At 56.7% G+C, this 17,905-nt stretch overlaps 1 protein-coding gene across 8 annotated transcripts in view; it reads right to left on the reverse strand.

Moving 5' to 3' along the window:
* Nucleotides 1-247: 247 nt before the first annotated feature.
* LOC122387653 (catenin delta-2-like) overlaps nt 248-17,905 on the reverse strand; it is a 95,826-nt gene continuing 78,168 nt past the window's right edge. For 7 of the 8 annotated variants that reach the window (XM_043378044.1, XM_043378053.1, XM_043378026.1 and 4 more), the window contains 8 exons: nt 17,170-17,324; nt 16,261-16,508; nt 12,704-12,864; nt 11,888-12,140; nt 7,842-7,980; nt 5,066-5,257; nt 3,695-3,938; nt 248-1,293 (listed from right to left, as the gene is read on the reverse strand). In XM_043378044.1, coding sequence (XP_043233979.1) covers nt 1,105-1,293; nt 3,695-3,938; nt 5,066-5,257; nt 7,842-7,980; nt 11,888-12,140; nt 12,704-12,864; nt 16,261-16,508; nt 17,170-17,324 — 1,581 coding nt within the window. In that variant the 3' untranslated portion in view covers nt 248-1,104. Of the gene's footprint in view, nt 1,294-2,357; nt 2,386-3,694; nt 3,939-5,065; nt 5,258-7,841; nt 7,981-11,887; nt 12,141-12,703; nt 12,865-16,260; nt 16,509-17,169; nt 17,325-17,905 lie in introns of all 8 variants that reach the window. The other variant, XM_043378061.1, reaches the window with a different exon arrangement.

A 17,905-nucleotide genomic window follows, 5' to 3' on the forward strand; every position in this document is an offset into this window, starting at 1 on the left:
ATGACACGATAATATTAGATAACCACATAATTTTGCTTCATCTCAATATTTTGGCGGCGAATCTGGCCAAAATATGCCTGTTAAAGAGGCAAAATATTAATGCTACGCATCTTCGAACACCGTTCTATAGCGCTAAGCCTTTCTTTGTAATGAAGCAAGTAGTAACGAAGGGCATGATAGCTGTCAGCCTCTTCGTTATCCTCGCTATTCTAAATTCGTTGGTCTCAACTAAAGCACTTAACGATAATTTTCATCCGAAGCACATTTTGTTTATTACAAAATCCCAAATACATTCGTCAAGAACGGTCTGTTTAAATATTTACATGCCTACCAGTAGCAAAAGAGGATAAAAACTTCACGATCACATGCATACAGATTCCAGAAACCGAAGAGTTCATTTCAGATCTGACCTAGCTACAACGTCTACACCAATCGAACAGCGGCAAACATTTACATTAGCTGCGCCTAGGCGCCAACCCGAGTACAAATGTGAGCGGCCTTCGCCTGGTAAAGAGGATGATAGAACAGTCTCTACGGAGCAACATCATATATATGTATAGATGTATATGGAATGACAAAAATAGTAAGCTGCGGTGCAGGTACTGATGAATCATGAGATTACAACGCTGCAGGCCGGCCAGCATCCTCCACAGAGCAGACTCAATAGAGAGATTCCATGATCCATGGCCGTGTTCGCACTGATCACACACGGCGCCAAACCATACACCAATAGGGACTCTGAATCAAACGGTGCAGACCAAGGAATGCAGCTCGACCCTCGTCCAAAAGACCAATAAATAGATGTGCATCTCACATGAAAAAAATGCCTTACAAACCAAACGTCGCAAATAATTGCAAATGCTTAAAGTCACTTGTAAGTTGTAAGTACATTTGTCGCATTTGGCTGGAGCTCCGCACTGCGGCGTGCCATAGTGCGCCGCGCTGGCGCTAGATGTCTCTAGCGGCGCGGGCTGGGCCGGTGCCGCGGCACGGTCACTGTGCGCGCCCGGCTGCCGTCCGCCGGCGGCGGCCGGCAGAGCGGTCTGTCCGTCCGTCACCGTCACTGACACGGTCCCCCGGTCCCGGTCCCGGTCCCTGCGGCCGCTACACCCACGAGTCGCCGGCGGGCGCGCCGCCGCCGCCGCCGCCGCCGCCGGCCGGCTCGTCCCGGTAGCCCCACACCTCGCCCGGACCGGGCTGGTGCTCGTAGTCGGCGGCCGGCCCGGCCTGCTGGCGGGCCTTCTTGTCGCGGTTCACCTGGGCGTAGACGGGCTCTCCGGGCTGGCGGCCCCCCTGCCGGCGGCCGGACAGGACACGTTAGGGGCGGCGCAGCACACAGTCGGGCAACACACGGAAACACCTCGTGCCGCCGCTGAGAGCGGAACGGACACCACTGTCAACACGGCACACAATGCACGTACACTGCTCGCGGTGATTTGAAGCATGCTTCTCAGCTGTCAACGTTACTAATACCTTCAACTATTACAACAAACTGAGCCAGTCCATCCACCGGCTGGTACGGCCCAGTTGGTGCGGCCAGGGCAGAGCTGAGGGGATATTCCCAGCTGAGGGGACAGGCGCCAGACGACGGACGGGACGCGCCGGACCGTACCGCCCCGAACCCACGCGCCGGACGGGAGCAGGCGCCACCACGAGGCCGTTCAGTGCCTACTCAAGCGCGCAACCGTTATCTCATTTTTACGGAATATATCATTGGCATGTCGAGAAAACAGTTGCATAACCAGAGCAATAACTTTTCTAATTTAAAAGCGTACTCATCTAAAGGTCAATAATTTTCGCATACGGCTCCAAAATCATACAGTGCACATCTCAAGTTGAAAATGCATCACCCAAGGTTGTTCAGTGATCACAGCTCTGCTATTCAAGAGTTCTCAAGAGGACCAGAAGTCGCCCGCGTCGAAGGAAAGGGCTGGGTTTGTTACATGGCCTTGACGGATCCACTAACGGCCACCCAATCTAACTATACCAATCATGCCTGCACCGCCACCCGAACCCAGTCACAGACACGAACTAAATCACAGAACGAATCCCACCCAGAGAGACGGAAATCATGTAAACAGGCAACAGCCACCTTTGTCTTTCCAACCACAACATACACGAAAAGCGCACCCACCAAAGAAAAATGCAATCAAAACCCGTGAAACGTGTTATCCGAAACAAATAAAACAAAAGCACGAGAATGCAGAGTCGAAATGATGACGGTCATCCATTCAGAAGCCAAAGAAGGGAAATTCACTTATTAGAAGCGACGAAAACAGCTACAAAACAGGCACAGAGAACCATCAGAACATAAAGAGGTCGGCGGGTGCTGAGTGTGGGGCCACGGGGCCACCTACCGAGTCCGGCTTATTGAGCATCACGGTGCTGCGTCAGTGCAGCGTGGGGAGCGGGGGGGGGGCGTGTTAGTACAGTGCGAGAGCGGTGTTAGTACAGCGGGCCGGCCACGCAGAGTCTCCCACACACGGAGAGCGGCCGTCCGCCGCGCTGTATCGGTCCCCGTATTGACCCGCTGGCGAGCAGACGTTAGTGAGCGGCCCGGCGCAGCATTCACGACCGTGTTAATCAGTCAAACAAACCAGTGGTACCAACAGAAACGGGCAGCATAACCAGCCATCGGCAACGGTTGACAAGTCGTGTGGCCGAGAGAGAGGGCAGAAGAAGGTGCCAAAAGTGAACAGACAATAATGACCATTCCGACAAGGCCACAGCCCTGTAGCAAGGCCAGGAGCCCCGTTCCAGACCCATGTCGTGGCACAATGAGTGCGGTACCGGCCAGTCTCCAGCGTCCGAAAATAGCGCAGCCAAAACGCCGCCACCCAAGAGTCTCACGCGCCCCGAACAGGCAATGAATATCTGCATAGGCAACTAGGGCGCCGCGGCCGGCCGACGGGCGCCCAGTCAGACGCTGCAGAGGATTTACGGCCGACTTCAGCGCATCGAACCTTGTTTATGCAGCCCAATGGGAGATATAACAAACTGAGAGGAGATCCGCAGCTCCCCAGCGGGGAGCGGCGTTCGGCGCGGCGCGCCACGTACTGAAGCAGACACCGCACGCAAACGCCCAGTCCGTGGCATAGCAGCCGGCGTCACACCCGTCGGCGATAAAGAGCCGCGTCCCTGTCACATAGCTGACACCGTGTAACCGAACCCCAAACACACACCCGAGCAGCTGCTACCGGGTCCCCGAGGCCCCACAGACCCCACACCGCCCCACAGACCCACACAGACACACAGACCCACACCGCCCCACACAGACCCACAGACCGACACGGGGCCCACTCGCCGGCCGGCGTCTGGTCAGCGGGCCCGCAGTCAGCAGCGGACACCGCCGCGAGAGCGGGGCGGCGGGCCGGCCGCGGACACCCTCAGCACCTGAACGGCGGCGGCGGGGTGCCAGTTACAGGTGGGACGCAGTGTGGAAGGGTCAGTCGCGCACCAAATACCAGCCACCTGAAGATAACAGCACGGAACATTTACCCGTGCATATCACAGTCAAGCGGACCACCCCAGCACAGGCCTACACAGATACATTACAGACCCACATCCCACCCTCGCTCCACGCCCTTCCGTCCAGACTAGCTGATGTAATTCCCACCCAGACCATCTACACCCTCGACAACCCTCCGGCCCAGGCCCGCTACACCCCCGGAGCGCAGCCCCGTCTGTTACGTACCGGCGGCGGGTACATGCGCACGCCGCCGGGCGGCGGCGGCCGCGGCTCGTAGCCGGGTAGCTCGCCGAGCGCGATGTGCTCGCCGTCGGGCGGCGGCGGCCGCGGCCGGCCGTAGGTGCCGTTGCCGCCGGCGGCCGAGGCGCCGCGCGGCATGGTGCGGTCCTCGTACTTTGTGCCGCCCTGGCTGGCCATGGGCCGGTTCAGCGTGCTGTTGGTATTGCTCGGAGAGTTGGGGTTCGTGTTCCTGCCGGCACGGTGAGCGGTCAGCGGCGGTGGTGAGGGGTGAGAGGTGAGGGTGTGTGGGGTGTAAGTGGGGGGGGGGAGGGGCAAAGGCAGGCAGTGCAGTGTGTGCGTGGGAGGGGGTATGAGTGCTAGTGGCGGTGCGATGCAATAGGAAAAGCGACAAGCAATACCCGACTGCGCTTTAAGGCTGAAACAGACTCTTTCCGCATTCAGGAAATCGCATGCAAATACATGATAACTCAAATACATTATGATTATTCCCGCATCAATCGCATGCCATTTCCTGACTGCGGAAAGAGTGTACATATTTCAGGCTTTAGCGAGACAACGAATGTCGAACAGCGACAAAGCGGGCCTCAATGACTAAGAACGAGACAAAGAGTGTTTCATAAACCTCATATCCAGATCGGACCGCATCAACTTCCCGAGAAACGCTGGCTGGCCTAAGTTTTCAGAAAAGTGACAAAGCGTCTCAACTTGTTTCCCAATCTGGCCGTGTCCGTGTCTCCGCGAGTCGCGAACCAATCGAGCCCGGTGACTGTGACACACACTCAGAGACCCACCCCAATACTGCACGCTCCCAGCATCCCCTACTAATACGGCTCCCGGGCACGCGGATCCATTAGACACCACACGATTCATTAGCCCGTAGTAGCGCTCCGGTTAGCGACTCGTTGCGAGTTTAATAACGGGAAGCAGGCCGAGCAGCAGATGGCTGCGAGCCGCGCTCATCTGACCTCGGCCGTCGGCCGGCTGACCAGACACATTGGCCTGAGAACGCGGGCCGGACGGTCACAGGCAGTGGCCACTGGCCAGCCAGGCGACTACACCGTCCGGGCCGGGCCAACTCCCACAGCGCGGCTCAGAGCAGTGTCAGACCGCACCCACCGTCCCCGGGGCTACCAAAATACAATACCGCGTGACGGCAACACCGGCCTTCCTAGCCTCGACAGCAGGCAAGCTATGTAAGAGAAATATTCTGACAAAGCACCAAACAAGCTGCCTCACTCGCTCTCTCGCAATCACCAGCACCCCAGCAGCTGTGCTGCCCCCCCCCCCCCACTCCCGCCAGTCTCCCCAGTTCTCTCTCCCCTCCGCCACTCTGCCGGGGGGCGCGCGCTCTCTCACCGGGCGGCCACGGATTTGGTGACGAAGTCGTTCTCCTTGTAGCCGGCCTTTCGGTAGACGTCGCGCAGCTCCTGGTGCAGCCACATCGAGTAGAGCAGCTGCGAGGCGAACTTGATGACGCGCGAGCTGTATCGGTGCCGGTGGCCGGTGATGACGTGCAGCCGCTTCACGCCGTCCAGCTCGAACAGAGACCTGCCGGGGCAGGTCAGGGCGGGTCAGGTCAGAGGAGCCGTCCAGCTCTAACAGAGACCTGCCGGGGCAGGGCAGGTCAGGTCGGGTCAGGTCAGGTCAGAGGAGCCGTCCAGCTCTAACAGAGACCTGCCGGGGCGCGGACGGGACAGGTCAGCCGGCAGGGTAGGAGAGTCATACAGCTTAAACAGAGACCTGGCCAAAAGTAGTGCCCAAAGTTTTCAAAAACAAGTTACAAGCTGAACAGTCAACTAGTAGAATTAGTTAACGGAAGTCCCTGGGTTAACATCCTTTCAGTAAGCATCGCGTGAAACGGCGACTGAGTCTGCCAGAAAATGAGCGGCGAAGACGGCACGCGAGCTCTGCGCGGCAGTGAAGGACAAAATCACCACGGCCTGTTTCCATCTGAGACCGCCCAGTGGCTGGCCAGCCGGCCGGACGGGCAGGCCCACACAGACAGCCCCGACTGTAGCCAAGTGCGCGTCTGAGTCTCGCCAGTGACGGCCGCGGCGGCTGCGGTATCATTGAGAGAGTCACAGGGGAAATTAGACTATCGCGGGCCCATTACTAAATTATACCGGACCTCATGGACAACAGCACGACGCAGCTGGAGCCCGCAATGTCTTCAGACCAGCAGGGGCATTTAAGTACAAACCGAGGGAATACAAAACATTAACGATACCCCACTTCTTCCACGATGGACTCAGGTATGGGTAATCGTTGGGATGATTTGTTCAGGGTAGGGCCAAAATCTGTTCAGATGCTGACACACTGTTTGATAGCAACAAACTTTCTGTATGGCGTATTTCGTGTGGTATACTAAGCTCTCGGCCCTTATAGAACAGACAGGGCACCTGGTCTCCCCGTAACGCGACAGACAGACACACACACGGCGGTACGGCCGGCCCGGCGGCGGCAGTCGTTTGGGGTTATGACGCCATCAAGTCATTAACTAAGCATGCCATCAGTCGGCCCTGAGCGCCTCCGGCGGCACGCCGGGCAGGCCGACTCATCAGTGTCCCAGGAGCGCGGGACGGGCGGCCTGAGTGGCCTGTCATAACCGAGCGCCGACACGGGCCGCGGCTGGCCCTAACGCGGCCGGCCGGCCGAACAGACCGACAGACAGTGATAGACCGGACAGACCGGGCGGAGACTGGCTCTAGCCCGGTCAGCCGGATAGACCGATACAGTGACAGACCCGGGGCCCCGGCTGGCCCTAACCCGGCCGGCCGGACAGACCAATACAGTGACAGACCCGGGGCCCCGGCTGGCCCTAGCCCGGCCTGCCGAACAGACAGACAGCCAGTGATAGACCGAACAGACCGGGCCCAACAACGCGGATACCCAGCCGCTTTCACAGGTTAAACCCGGGACGCCCAGCGAATATTTACTGCCGCTCCATCGACCAAATTGATCCTGAAGCACTTTCGAGCAGAATGCGCTGATGCAAGCATCTGTTCGATGCTGAACGTTCTCTCAAATAGACCATTAAATCCATTTGCGACATTTCAATAGGTCGTGGAATCCCGAGAAGCGTCGCGACAAGTGATCCATTGACGTACGTCACATTTGACGTCCATTCAACACTTTGCTTCTCCAGTAGATTGCACCATCCCATCCCGCGCCACAAGCACGTCGTCACATATATGCAGACAGCGTTGGTTTGATCAGTCGCCCCGATTTCATCAGACGCGGTGTGCCGGAGTGTACACACACACACGACACCTATATACGATTGGTTTCATTGGATACAACGGCCTTAATCAGCTCCCAGACAAGCATTAGCTTCCTCGGCTGTCGAAAGAAAGAGACCCTGTGATCAGATCCTACGGGCTGAGTGGCCCCAGTGCACTGCCCCGAGTCAGCCGCTGCCGACCACGCTCACCTGGCGGCAGTCTGTACTCTGTGTGCACTGTCCGGTCCGCTCACCTGGTGAACTCGGCGCTGTGGTCTGTACTCTGTAGTCTGTGTGATGTGTGTCATGTCCGACCCACTCACCTGGTGAACTCGGCGCTGCAGTCTACTCTGTGTGCACTGCCCGGCCCGCTCACCTGGTGAACTCGGCGCTGTACTATCTAGCTGGTACTCTGTACTACTCTATGTGCTCTGTGTACTGCCCGGCTCACCCGCTCACCTGGTGAACTCGGCGCTGCAGTCTACTCTGTGTGCACTGCCCGGCCCGCTCACCTGGTAAACTCGGCGCTGTACTATCTGGGTACTCTGTACTACTCTATGTGCTCTGTGTACTGCCCGGTCCGGCCGCTCGCCTGGTGAACTCGGCGCTGTACTATCTAGGTACTCTGTACTACTCTATGTGCTCTGTGTACTGCCCGGTCCGCCCACTCACCTGGTAAACTCGGCGCTGTACTATCTAGGTACTCTGTACTACTCTATGTGCTCTGTGTACTGCCCGGTCCGCCCACTCACCTGGTGAACTCGGCGCTGTACTATCTAGGTACTCTGTACTACTCTATGTGCTCTGTGTACTGCCCGGTCCGCCCACTCACCTGGTAAACTCGGCGCTGTACTATCTAGGTACTCTGTACTACTCTATGTGCTCTGTGTACTGCCCGGTCCGCCCGCTCACCTGGTGAACTCGGCGCTCTTTTTGATGACCTCGTTGAGCGTGGCGAGCACGGCGGCCACTGTGTCGTCCGAGGTGGCCTGGTCCTGCTGCGCGCTGCCAGACGGCAGCTTCTGCACCAGGTCGCGCATCGCGTACTTTCCTGTCCGAGGGGAGGGAGGGAGCGGTCAGTGTGTGACGCCACCGTCACTGAAATAAAGAGCAGTCATGGCCACTCCGTGGTGTTCACAGGGACTGAACCGAGACTACCGTAATATAAATCCGCACCCACCCCAGTCCCACGTCTATCCACCCCGCTCCCCAAGTCTCGTGGCCGACCATTTATTTTACATCGTGAGCAATTCCGTCAAAACAAGAGGCTATTACATGCTCGTGTCATCATATAGCAATGGACTGGGGAAACGAGACTACATAACGCACATACTTGACACATGCTAACAGGAACAACACTACATCATCGCAGAATGTAGCATCACATTCCATGGTTGACATGCTGGGGCTCACGCTGGTGTTCTAACAAGAACTTCCTGAGCGTGGGCTTAAAGACAGCCGGAGTTGACTCTCGCAATGTCTGTGGCAGCTCGTTATAGTCAGATACCGCCGAGTAGAGAAAGCGGCGCCTCCCAAACTCCGACCTGATCGTGGGAGTCACCAGCATGTCACTGCTACGGGTGTCTCTCCCGTGTACACTCCGTCTAATGGACAGGTTAGCCGACAGCGCCGTAGGCTCAGACGTGGCTAACATTTTGTGAATCGACACAAGTCGGTGATACATGTACATGCTATCAGCATGAAGCCAGCCACGTTCATTGATGACGTCACTCACGCGATCGAATTTTTTTCGTCCAGAGACGACACGCGCGGCGAACCGAATCACCTTCTGAAGTCGACCGCGTTGAGTCGCATTGCTTGCCCCATAAACAGATAGGCAGTACCGGATGACGGAGAACACCAGGCCTTGTACCATGGTGGCCATCACCGACTGTGGCAGACTGTGTCTGCTGTGGCTCAGTCCACACAAAGTGCCGGTACACCGCCGTATGACGTCGTTTGTGTGCGTGACAAATGTCATGTCCCTTTCAAACCACACACCGAGGTTTTTGACGGCGTCTGAGCAGGTGATGGTTGAGCCGGCGAATTTGATGCTGACTGATGGAATGTGACGGGTCATTTCTCGTGAGCCGAGCACGATGAACTGGGTCTTCGCTGCGTTGATTTTTAGACCATTTTTGCTGTACCAGTTGTGTACTACAGACAGGGCCTCTTCGAGCGACCCGACAAGCTGGGCCAGCTCACTCGGCTGTCCCGTGACAAACAGCTGGACGTCGTCGGCGTAGGCGATCATCTCCGTTGGGCCGCCGTCTACGTGCAGTGGCAGATCGTTGGAGTAGATGTTGTAGAGCAATGGCCCGAGGGCGGATCCTTGATAGGTGCCAATCGGGTTCATGAGAGGACTGGAGAGCGTGCGGTCAATAGATGTCCCTGTTGATTGCACCTGCACGCGCTGGTAATGATCAGCCAGGTAGCTTTGAAACCAGCGCGTGTCGACGCCGTATAGCTCCAGCTTGCGTAAAAGCGAGTGGTGCGGGATGGAGTCAAAACAGCGAGAACAGTCCAGCAGACACAATAGAGTGACTTCACGCCGGTCCATAGAACGAAAAACATGATCGGTGAGGGTGAGCAGCGCGGTGTCCGTTGAATGGTTGCTTCTAAAGCCATGCTGATTCGCGGAAAACAAATGGTGAGAACAAAAATAGGCGTTCAACTGTTCGAACACGACTCGCTCTGTGATCTTCCCTATAGTCGGAAGAATGGATATCGGTCTATAGCGGCTGAAGTCATCAGCTTTGGAAGCCTTTGGAATAGGGTGCACGATAGTGAGTTTCCAAGACTCTGGAACGGCATGTGATGTGATGCTGGAGTTAACAATATGTGTCAACACATGGTACAGTGAGATCAGGCACTTTTTAACAAAACGAATACACAGACCGTCGGCGCCGCATGCCGGAGAATCGTTCATCCTGCTCACGACAGAGTACAGATACTCGGGGGTAATGGGTGCAACCACGAACGAGCCTGTTGACACTCTGGGTAGGCGAACAGGGAGCTCAGGGCCTGACATATCGACAGCCTGTGACGTTTTCAGTCCGATTTCGGCGAAGTACTTATTAAGCGCGTCCACATCTACTTGATCAGCAGTAATGGGTGGTTTACCGGCCTGTTTGGCCGCCACTACCGGCCGCACACTTCTCCACAGGGACGCCGGCCCACGCTCGCGAATGTGCCGCTGCACAGCGTCACGGGAGTCCCCGCGTATCGCAGCTCGCACGCGCCGGTTCAGCTGCCGGTAGAGGTCGCGGTCGCCGCCTCTCAGTGCCGCCCTCCGCTCTACCATCAGCTGTTTGGTGGCCTCAGACAGGGGCGGGGCTGTGGGGTTCCGCACTCTGGTCCGCTTTAGAGGTGCCGCCTCATCCAGAATTGGTCGTGTCACGTTTAAGAAGTACTCCCACTGCGCAGCTGGATCGGCGCTGTGGTAGATAGGGCTCCAGTCAAGCGTCTGTAACCGCCGATTCATCTCCTCTGCGTTACAACCGCGCCAGCTGCGGGCCGTCATTGCGGTCGGTTTGGGACGAAGACCGGCCAGGTTGAAAGTGGCACGCGTCCAGTTGTGGTCACTGTAGTCACAGTGTAATGTTCCATGTCGTTGCAGTTTGCCATTGCTGCAAATAACATCAATGGTGGAGCCCGAAGCGCGGAATGTGGGCCCAGCGATGTGTTGATGTAATGCAAAGGTGTTCATGAGTTGGCAGAACTTGTGTTTGGCGCTGGTGTTGGAACCCATGTCGATGTTCACGTCGCCGGCGATTATCACAAGTCCGCTGTGCTGTGTTGCAACAATCTCCAGTTGCTCTTGAAGGTCGTCAAGATCGGCCGCGATGTCCTCGGCGCTCTGGCGGGGCGGGCGGTAGAACGAGCAGAAGTAGACTCTCTGAGCTCCGGAGCCCACCCGCACCCAGAGCGACTCAAGATTCGATTGGGGGACTGGACGGCCGGAAACCTGCACCTCTGATGCGTGCAGTCCGCTTCGCACCGCCACCGCCACTCCTCCCGCGGCCCTTTTTAAGCGGCCAGGTCGGTCTCGGCGAAACAGTTGATATCCCGGTATAGGAATATATCGGCTGTCCTGGGATGGTCGAAGCCAGGTTTCGTTGATTGATATAATGTCCGGCCCGTGGGTGTCCAGGTCGTGACGTAGCTCCATGAGACTGGGGTTCAGAGACCGGATGTTAAGGTGTGCCACGTAGAGCTGATCAGCGATGGGGTGGGTCCGCCAGATGTGCCCCCCTTTAGATCCGCGTCTGCGGGTCCGCATCCCCCGCCGCTCCGTCCCGCCTCCGCCCCTGCCGTCAGCCGCCGCGCCGACATGGCCCGGGGCTGCGACCCGGGCAGCCGCCCGCCTGTGTCGCGCGTAGGGCGGGGCGGGAGTCGGGACGGCCGCGGCAGTGAGCAGGCTGGTGAGCAGCAGTATCAGCAGAAGGTTGCGAAGCTCTGGGTGCATCGTGGTTTCGGTGGTCGGTATCGGTGAGTAATCAGTATCGTTCGGCGAGTAAAGTTGGAGTTAATTTGTCACAAACCGTGTTGAACTTGTTCAGTCAAGCAAGTTTCACTCAGTTCACTCACGCTCTCATCCTCACTCCGTTCACTTCAATCAATCCACTCATACATCACACATGGTTACCGTTCGCACGTTTTAGGAAGGCTGGGTTCCACGCACACGGTAAGATGGTTAGGCTGAGCCGCTCACGCGCGTCCGGCCGCTGGCGCCGCGCGCAGACAACCATTGGCCAGAGTTCTCATTCCATCCACCTATGAGCTCCCTGTTCCTACCAGTGCCCACATACGAGCTCCCAGTAACCACCTAAGAGCTCTCAGTTGCAAAGTACAGCTCACCGATGAGCTCCCTGTCCCTCTGGTGTCAGCAGTACCGTCTATGAGCTCCAAGTACCTACCAATGAGCTCCCCGTCCCTCTGATATCGGCAGTACCCACCGATGAGCTCCTTGTTGCGCTGGTCGATGGCCAGGTTGCGCAGCGCGGTGGCCACTGCGCACACCACCCGGTCGGCCTCCATGCGCAGTAGCTCCACCAGGATGGGCAGACCCTTCTCCTTGCGCACGGCGGCGCGCATGTCGACGCTGGGCTGCCAGTAGCAGGCGGCCAGGTTCTGGATGGCGCCGGCCGCCGCCTCCAGCGTCTCCGGGTTCGAGCAGTCCGAGAGCAGGCTCAGGTACGGCTGGACGATCTGGGAGGATAGTACAGCACAGTCAGCAGACACAGAGACACAGCACTCCGAGAGCAGGCTCAGGTACGGCTGGACGATCTGGGAGGATAGTACAGCACAGTCAGCAGACATACAGACACGGCAGCCAGTCAGCAGGCTCAGGTACGGCTGGACGATCTTTGAGAGGGCGGGACAGCACAGTCAGCTGACATACAGAGCTAACGAGACAACTGAAGCAATGAAAAAGAGAAGGACCAGAAGAAGATAACGAAATCGCGCGGGTCTGGCTGACGTGGCCGACAGAAAAGATCAAAAGTCAGGTAGACGAGAGACAGGATGTGCAGCACGTAGATATCTCGTATCTCATAGACACCTTTCAGAAGATCTATATTGTGCAATGTGCAGCCCCATCTATCACACGAGACGACATAAGACGCAGCAGCAGCTACAGCGACCCGGATACGATGCACCAACATCACATACCTAACTGGATTTAACCAGCGTCATTAACCTCCCCTGTATCAGCGCCGCCCCCATGTCCCCCCCCTGCCCTGTCCCGGACATCCCTGCCTGGCTGTACTCACATCCGGCTGCCAGAGGAGCTCCATGCCTTTGAGCGGCAGGTGTCGCCGGCTGGCGCCGCCCGGCCCGGCCGGTGTGCCGCCGCCGGGCAGCAGGCCGTCCGCCGCGCCGCCCGCACCGTCCCGGCGCTTCTTTCCGCCGAAACAGCCGGCGTTCTCACCCGCTGTCGGCCAGACGGGGACGCCAGACGGTCAGAAACGAGCCGGGGGTGGAATTATACACAGCTTCCTTAATAGTGGTGTCAATCGGTTACCGAAAATTTCGGTTACCGAAAATATATGCTGACCGATTTGGTAATCGGTCGGTCAGGCCCCCCAAAAATCGGACACTTTCGGTCACCCTGCCAGTGAAACTATTTTCTAAAAGAGACAGTATTCCATTTTTGTCTAGTTAAAATGAAATTTATTGGGATGTTAATGATAAAGTTGCAAAATTTCCCCCAAATGCCAAATGCCACATTTTGGCATCTTCATTAGCCATCCCACCCAGCAGGCAGCAGAGCAGCCGCCCATTGTCCAACCACAACTACAAGCAGCCAAGCAGGCTGATTTTGACTCAGTTGACCCCACAAGTACACACAATTTTGAAACTCTATTCCAGTCTAACTGTTAAAATTTCACCTGTAATCAAAGAAGTATTGCCTACAAAAAATCATTATACAGTCATCAAAAATGCAAGGACAAAAATAACTTGAATTACTGAAATGTGTTTCTGAAGACTGGACAGTTAGCACTTAGCACTTAGCAGTGATCACATTTACATTTCACAGGTGTTCTACTATTCCACATTCTCCTTAAATATTGCAGGTACCAACCAAATGTTTGAAATCTAGATGACCACAACATACAAACATAGGAATCTTGACAAAAACTACATATTCGGCCCATGTCCGATTTCTGGAATCTTCCAAATTCCAAACACAAGGAAGGATTTCGAAACAGATGCGCCATAACAGAGACTTTAAACCAGCTGATTAAGTTGCTGCAAAAAAAAGTTTTGGATCGTTACATGCTGCCTCGTGAATTATTTTATTGATGTAAATGATCCAACACGATATTGAATTCTAATGAAATCAACATTGTGAGTGTAATTCACTACAAGAAAATTAATTTCCCCTCAATAATTCGACCAAAAGGGCATATAAATAAATATTACGTCATCATCATGCATCCTTTCGTTAGGGAAGAGAGGATCTTAAAAGTCAATCCTTGGTTCTTCTATTACTTTTGGCGCCACTTTGGCGCCACTGTATTAATTTTGTCTGCATATTTTGTTTTCTTGTAAAGATAAGATTAACAAGAGATAAGACAAAGTGCCTGTTTAATGAATTTTCATTTCATTTTTGGGACAAAATTCAAGCTCAGAGCTACCTAATACCTGCCTTTTCAGCTGGATTTTCAGTGTCAAATTCTTTGTAGAGTATCTCAGACCACATATCAAGACTCAAGGCAAGTTTCCAAGCAGTTTTGATGTGTTTTGTGGTGTTTTGATTCCGCCTTTTCTCCTAGGGAATGTTGTCATGAACATACATATTACCAACCATTTGACTTATTAATTGATCGTGCTTTTGCAACATGAATGAGCATTCTTCCTTACATAGACCACAGTAGATTCTTGACAATTCTAATTAACCAAATCTGTGAAATGCTGAGGTCCATGTGTTGCTACCCTCAGCAATGTATTGTAACTTCTACCACAAAATGTATTTTGCAGTGGCTAAGAATTGACTGAACTTGGACTGAAATGCCATTTCGCATTATTTTCCATCAGAATTTACCAAATATTTTAATTTTGGGGTAGAGTAATAGCAAATAGAATTTCGGTCAAATTTCGGTCAAATTTTGGCTTGGGATGTTATCGGTCGGTATTCGGTCGGAAATTTTTCCCAAATTTTGGTTTCGGTCGGTATCGGTCAGACATTTTTTGGAAAATGACATCACTATTCCTTAACCACACGGCAAACAGACTGGCTACGTCTAGCACAGAAAGTGAGCGGCACCATGTGATTCACGTGAATAAAGAAACGGGCAAACAGTTAGCTCAAAATATACCATCACCAAACTCCCCCCCCCCCCCATGACCCCACCGACCACCAGTAACCGCTGCTGTCTCCGTGTTCCTCCCGTGTTGGTCAGTTCGTGCCCACGACTCGCTCCATCGCTGTCCAATTACGGCGTCGGCCCGGTCGGCGGCCGACAATGTTAGTGTCAGCGCGGCATTAGGGGCCGTCACCGGGAGCTATACTGGGCGGCCGGACCGGTGAGACGCGAGCCGGCGCTATACCGGGGGAGACGAGAGGGAGCCTGCCGGCCAGGGAGGCTACCACAGCCAGGGTCTGAGAGTGTCGGGCATCTGTCCCCGAGCTGCGCACACCGCACCGGTGTGGAAACTGAACTGCACCGCACCGAAGTTCAAAACTTGTCTTGCATCGTCTGTCTGAAGTGATACATCAGATTTCAACATACGTCATCAGGCGACAAAGAGCGTTCAATTTGACGTTGGTGCGTTCAAAACTTCTCCATCCTTTCTCATTACATCGTCTCTTGTCAAACATCTTGTGGGAAATAAGCAAACAGAGCAGTATGTCGTCGCTCATCACGCAATATCACCGTTCACTGCGGCCACGAGTCGGCACAGAGCACTGTGCCGCCGGCGGTCGGCCCGCCCGGCGCGGCGGCAGCAGTGGCTGGGAGGGAGACGGTACGGCAGCCGCCCGGCGCGGCGGCAGCAGTGGCCGTGGGAGGGAGACTGCGGCGGACGCCTCGCTACCGCTGCAGGAGTGGGTGCGTGGGTTGGTGGGCGAGGGCGACGCCTCGCTCCCGCTGCAGGAGTGGGTACGTGGGTGGGTCGGGGGACCGTATGGCAGCCGCCTGTCCCCCGCACGTCGCTACTTGGCATGCATTGTGGTGCTCACTCGACGTCAGAGCAGACGGAGCTCCCGCACATGACAGGGAAGGGGACGCCGGTAGCAGCCCTCCCCGCCGCCGGGAAGGCCGGACAACAGGCCGCCATCAGTGGGATCAGCCGCCCGGCGGTCGACGGCCCGGTGACTGACCCCGGCCCGTCTCTCCGCGGGGCCGCCGCCCGCGTCCGACTGCAGCCGGCAGTATGCGCTCACCCAGTCCCCGCTACTGAGGCGCCCCGCCCCCGGAGTGGGAGGCCGCCCCGACCCAGCGGCGATGCACGAGCAAACCGGCACGGCACCATTGCCAACCTGTACCGTACTGAGCTACATCACCATACATTACTCATTCCATTACTGTCAACAAGGGCTCAACACCTGGACATGCGAGTACATCGATTACTGCTTAAATCGACCCATTCAGTCCCGGTCGACTGGCCAAATAACCAAGGTTATTTGATGTAACTCACCGCCAGCCGGGACATCTGAAAAATAAATCAGCGCAGCCGACACAGCGGACCGAAAATAGCCACTCTCGCCCGCCGCTCCCCCTCCCCGTCGGTCACTCACGGTCTCTGGCGCCGGTGTTCCTCCCCTCCCTCTCCCTCTCACTGGTCGCCGGCCCTCCCCTCCAGCTCTCCCCCCTCCGCCACTCACGGTCTCTGGCGCCGGCGGCGGCGGTGGGCCGGCCGGCCGGCGGCGCCGCCTGCTTGTCGTAGTTGGGGTCCTCCACCTCCTGGCAGCGGTAGCTCAGGTTGCGCAGGATGCACACGCAGTTCTCCACGCACTTGTTGTCAATGTTGGACTTGCCGATGGCCGAGCGTATGACCATGAGCAGCGCGTCCACCAGGCCCTCGCACTCGCGCAGCTTTTTCCGCGCGTACTCGCCGGCAGAGCTCACGTTCCTGGCGCCGGCACAGACCAGACATGCGAGGTTAGAGAGTGGATCACATACATACGATACAGCGGACTTATATACTACTATACAGAGACGGTTGTTATCATAAGTACAGCATACAACCGGGCCCTACAAATGATCCCACCAGCCGGTCCATACCTAAGTCGTACACTCGGGGGCAGATTGATGTTCCACCACTCCCCACCCATCGGGCTCCCATGGCTCAGCACTGGCTGCTGCCAGTGTTGCCTGCCCTCAGCACTGATCAGCACTGCCTGCCAGTGCCAGTGCTGCCAGTGCTGCCACTGGCAGCAGCCAGTGCTGAGCCATGGGAGCCCGATAGGTAGGGAGTGGTGGAACATCACTCTGCCCCCGAGTGTACCAGAGCCCGCCACTGAGCCCGTCCCGTACCCTCGCCCGTCCCTGAACCGCCGGCCCGGCACTGCCAGTCCAGTCCAGTGAGCCAGTCCCTGACCCATCGGTCCGTACCTGACTACCGTACCGTACCTGACAGTCCGTGCCGCCGGCCAGCCCCTGAGCCGTACCTGAACCTCTGACCCACCCTGAGCTGAGCTCGCCCCCCCCCCCCCGCGCCGGTCGGTACCTGAGCACGCCGGCCCGCCACTGAGCCCGTCCCCCCTCCCCCTGCACCGGTGACCGGTCCGCACCTGAGCACGCCGGTGGCGTTTCGGAAGACGGTCGACCAGAAGACGTCCATGACGGGCTCGCTGTGCGCGCTGCCGCGGTTCCAGCCCGAGTGCGGGATGATCACGTAGTTGACCAGCACCGTCAGGCCGTCGTCGATGATGGTCCGCTTCAGGTCCTGTCGGAGAGCGCAGCCAGGGTCAGGGCGGCGCGCCAGGCAGCGCAGCCAGGGTCGGGTCAGACCGGGTCGGGTCAGCTCGGGCCAGATGGGGCCAAGGTGACCCGGGTCAGTGGCGCGTGCCAGGTAGTGAATGCCGAGCTCGTGCCGAATACCGCCGCAGCCGCAGCGTGTCCCGTGCACACCGCCAGAGCTCACGTGAGGCATTCCGCTCCATTAGGAACGGGTGCATGTCTAGTACGTGGTGCAGTCAAACAGCGCTCAACTTGACACACCAGAGCGGGCTCAGTGCCGTTTATACAGGAGGGCCCGACAGGCCCGCGGCCGGAGTGGTCGTTCACTGGCCCTCACAGACGGTACAGAGGGGCTGTTGGTGACTGGAAACACCCCCAGCCCACACTAACACCGGAATGTGTACAAACCAGTGCGCTGCGCTCCCGACCCACACCCCAGTCCCCTTATAGCACACTGATACCACTTCACCACCCGGACACTATCAACCGTCCGAACTGTACGGGTGCCTGAAGTGGCGCCCGACATAGACGACACGAAATTCGCCCTGGCCATCAACACAGGTCGGT

The sequence above is a fragment of the Amphibalanus amphitrite genome, unplaced genomic scaffold (assembly GCF_019059575.1).
Source record: "Amphibalanus amphitrite isolate SeventyFive unplaced genomic scaffold, NRLGWU_Aamphi_draft 000017F_arrow, whole genome shotgun sequence".
Lineage (NCBI taxonomy): Eukaryota > Metazoa > Arthropoda > Thecostraca > Balanomorpha > Balanidae > Amphibalanus > Amphibalanus amphitrite.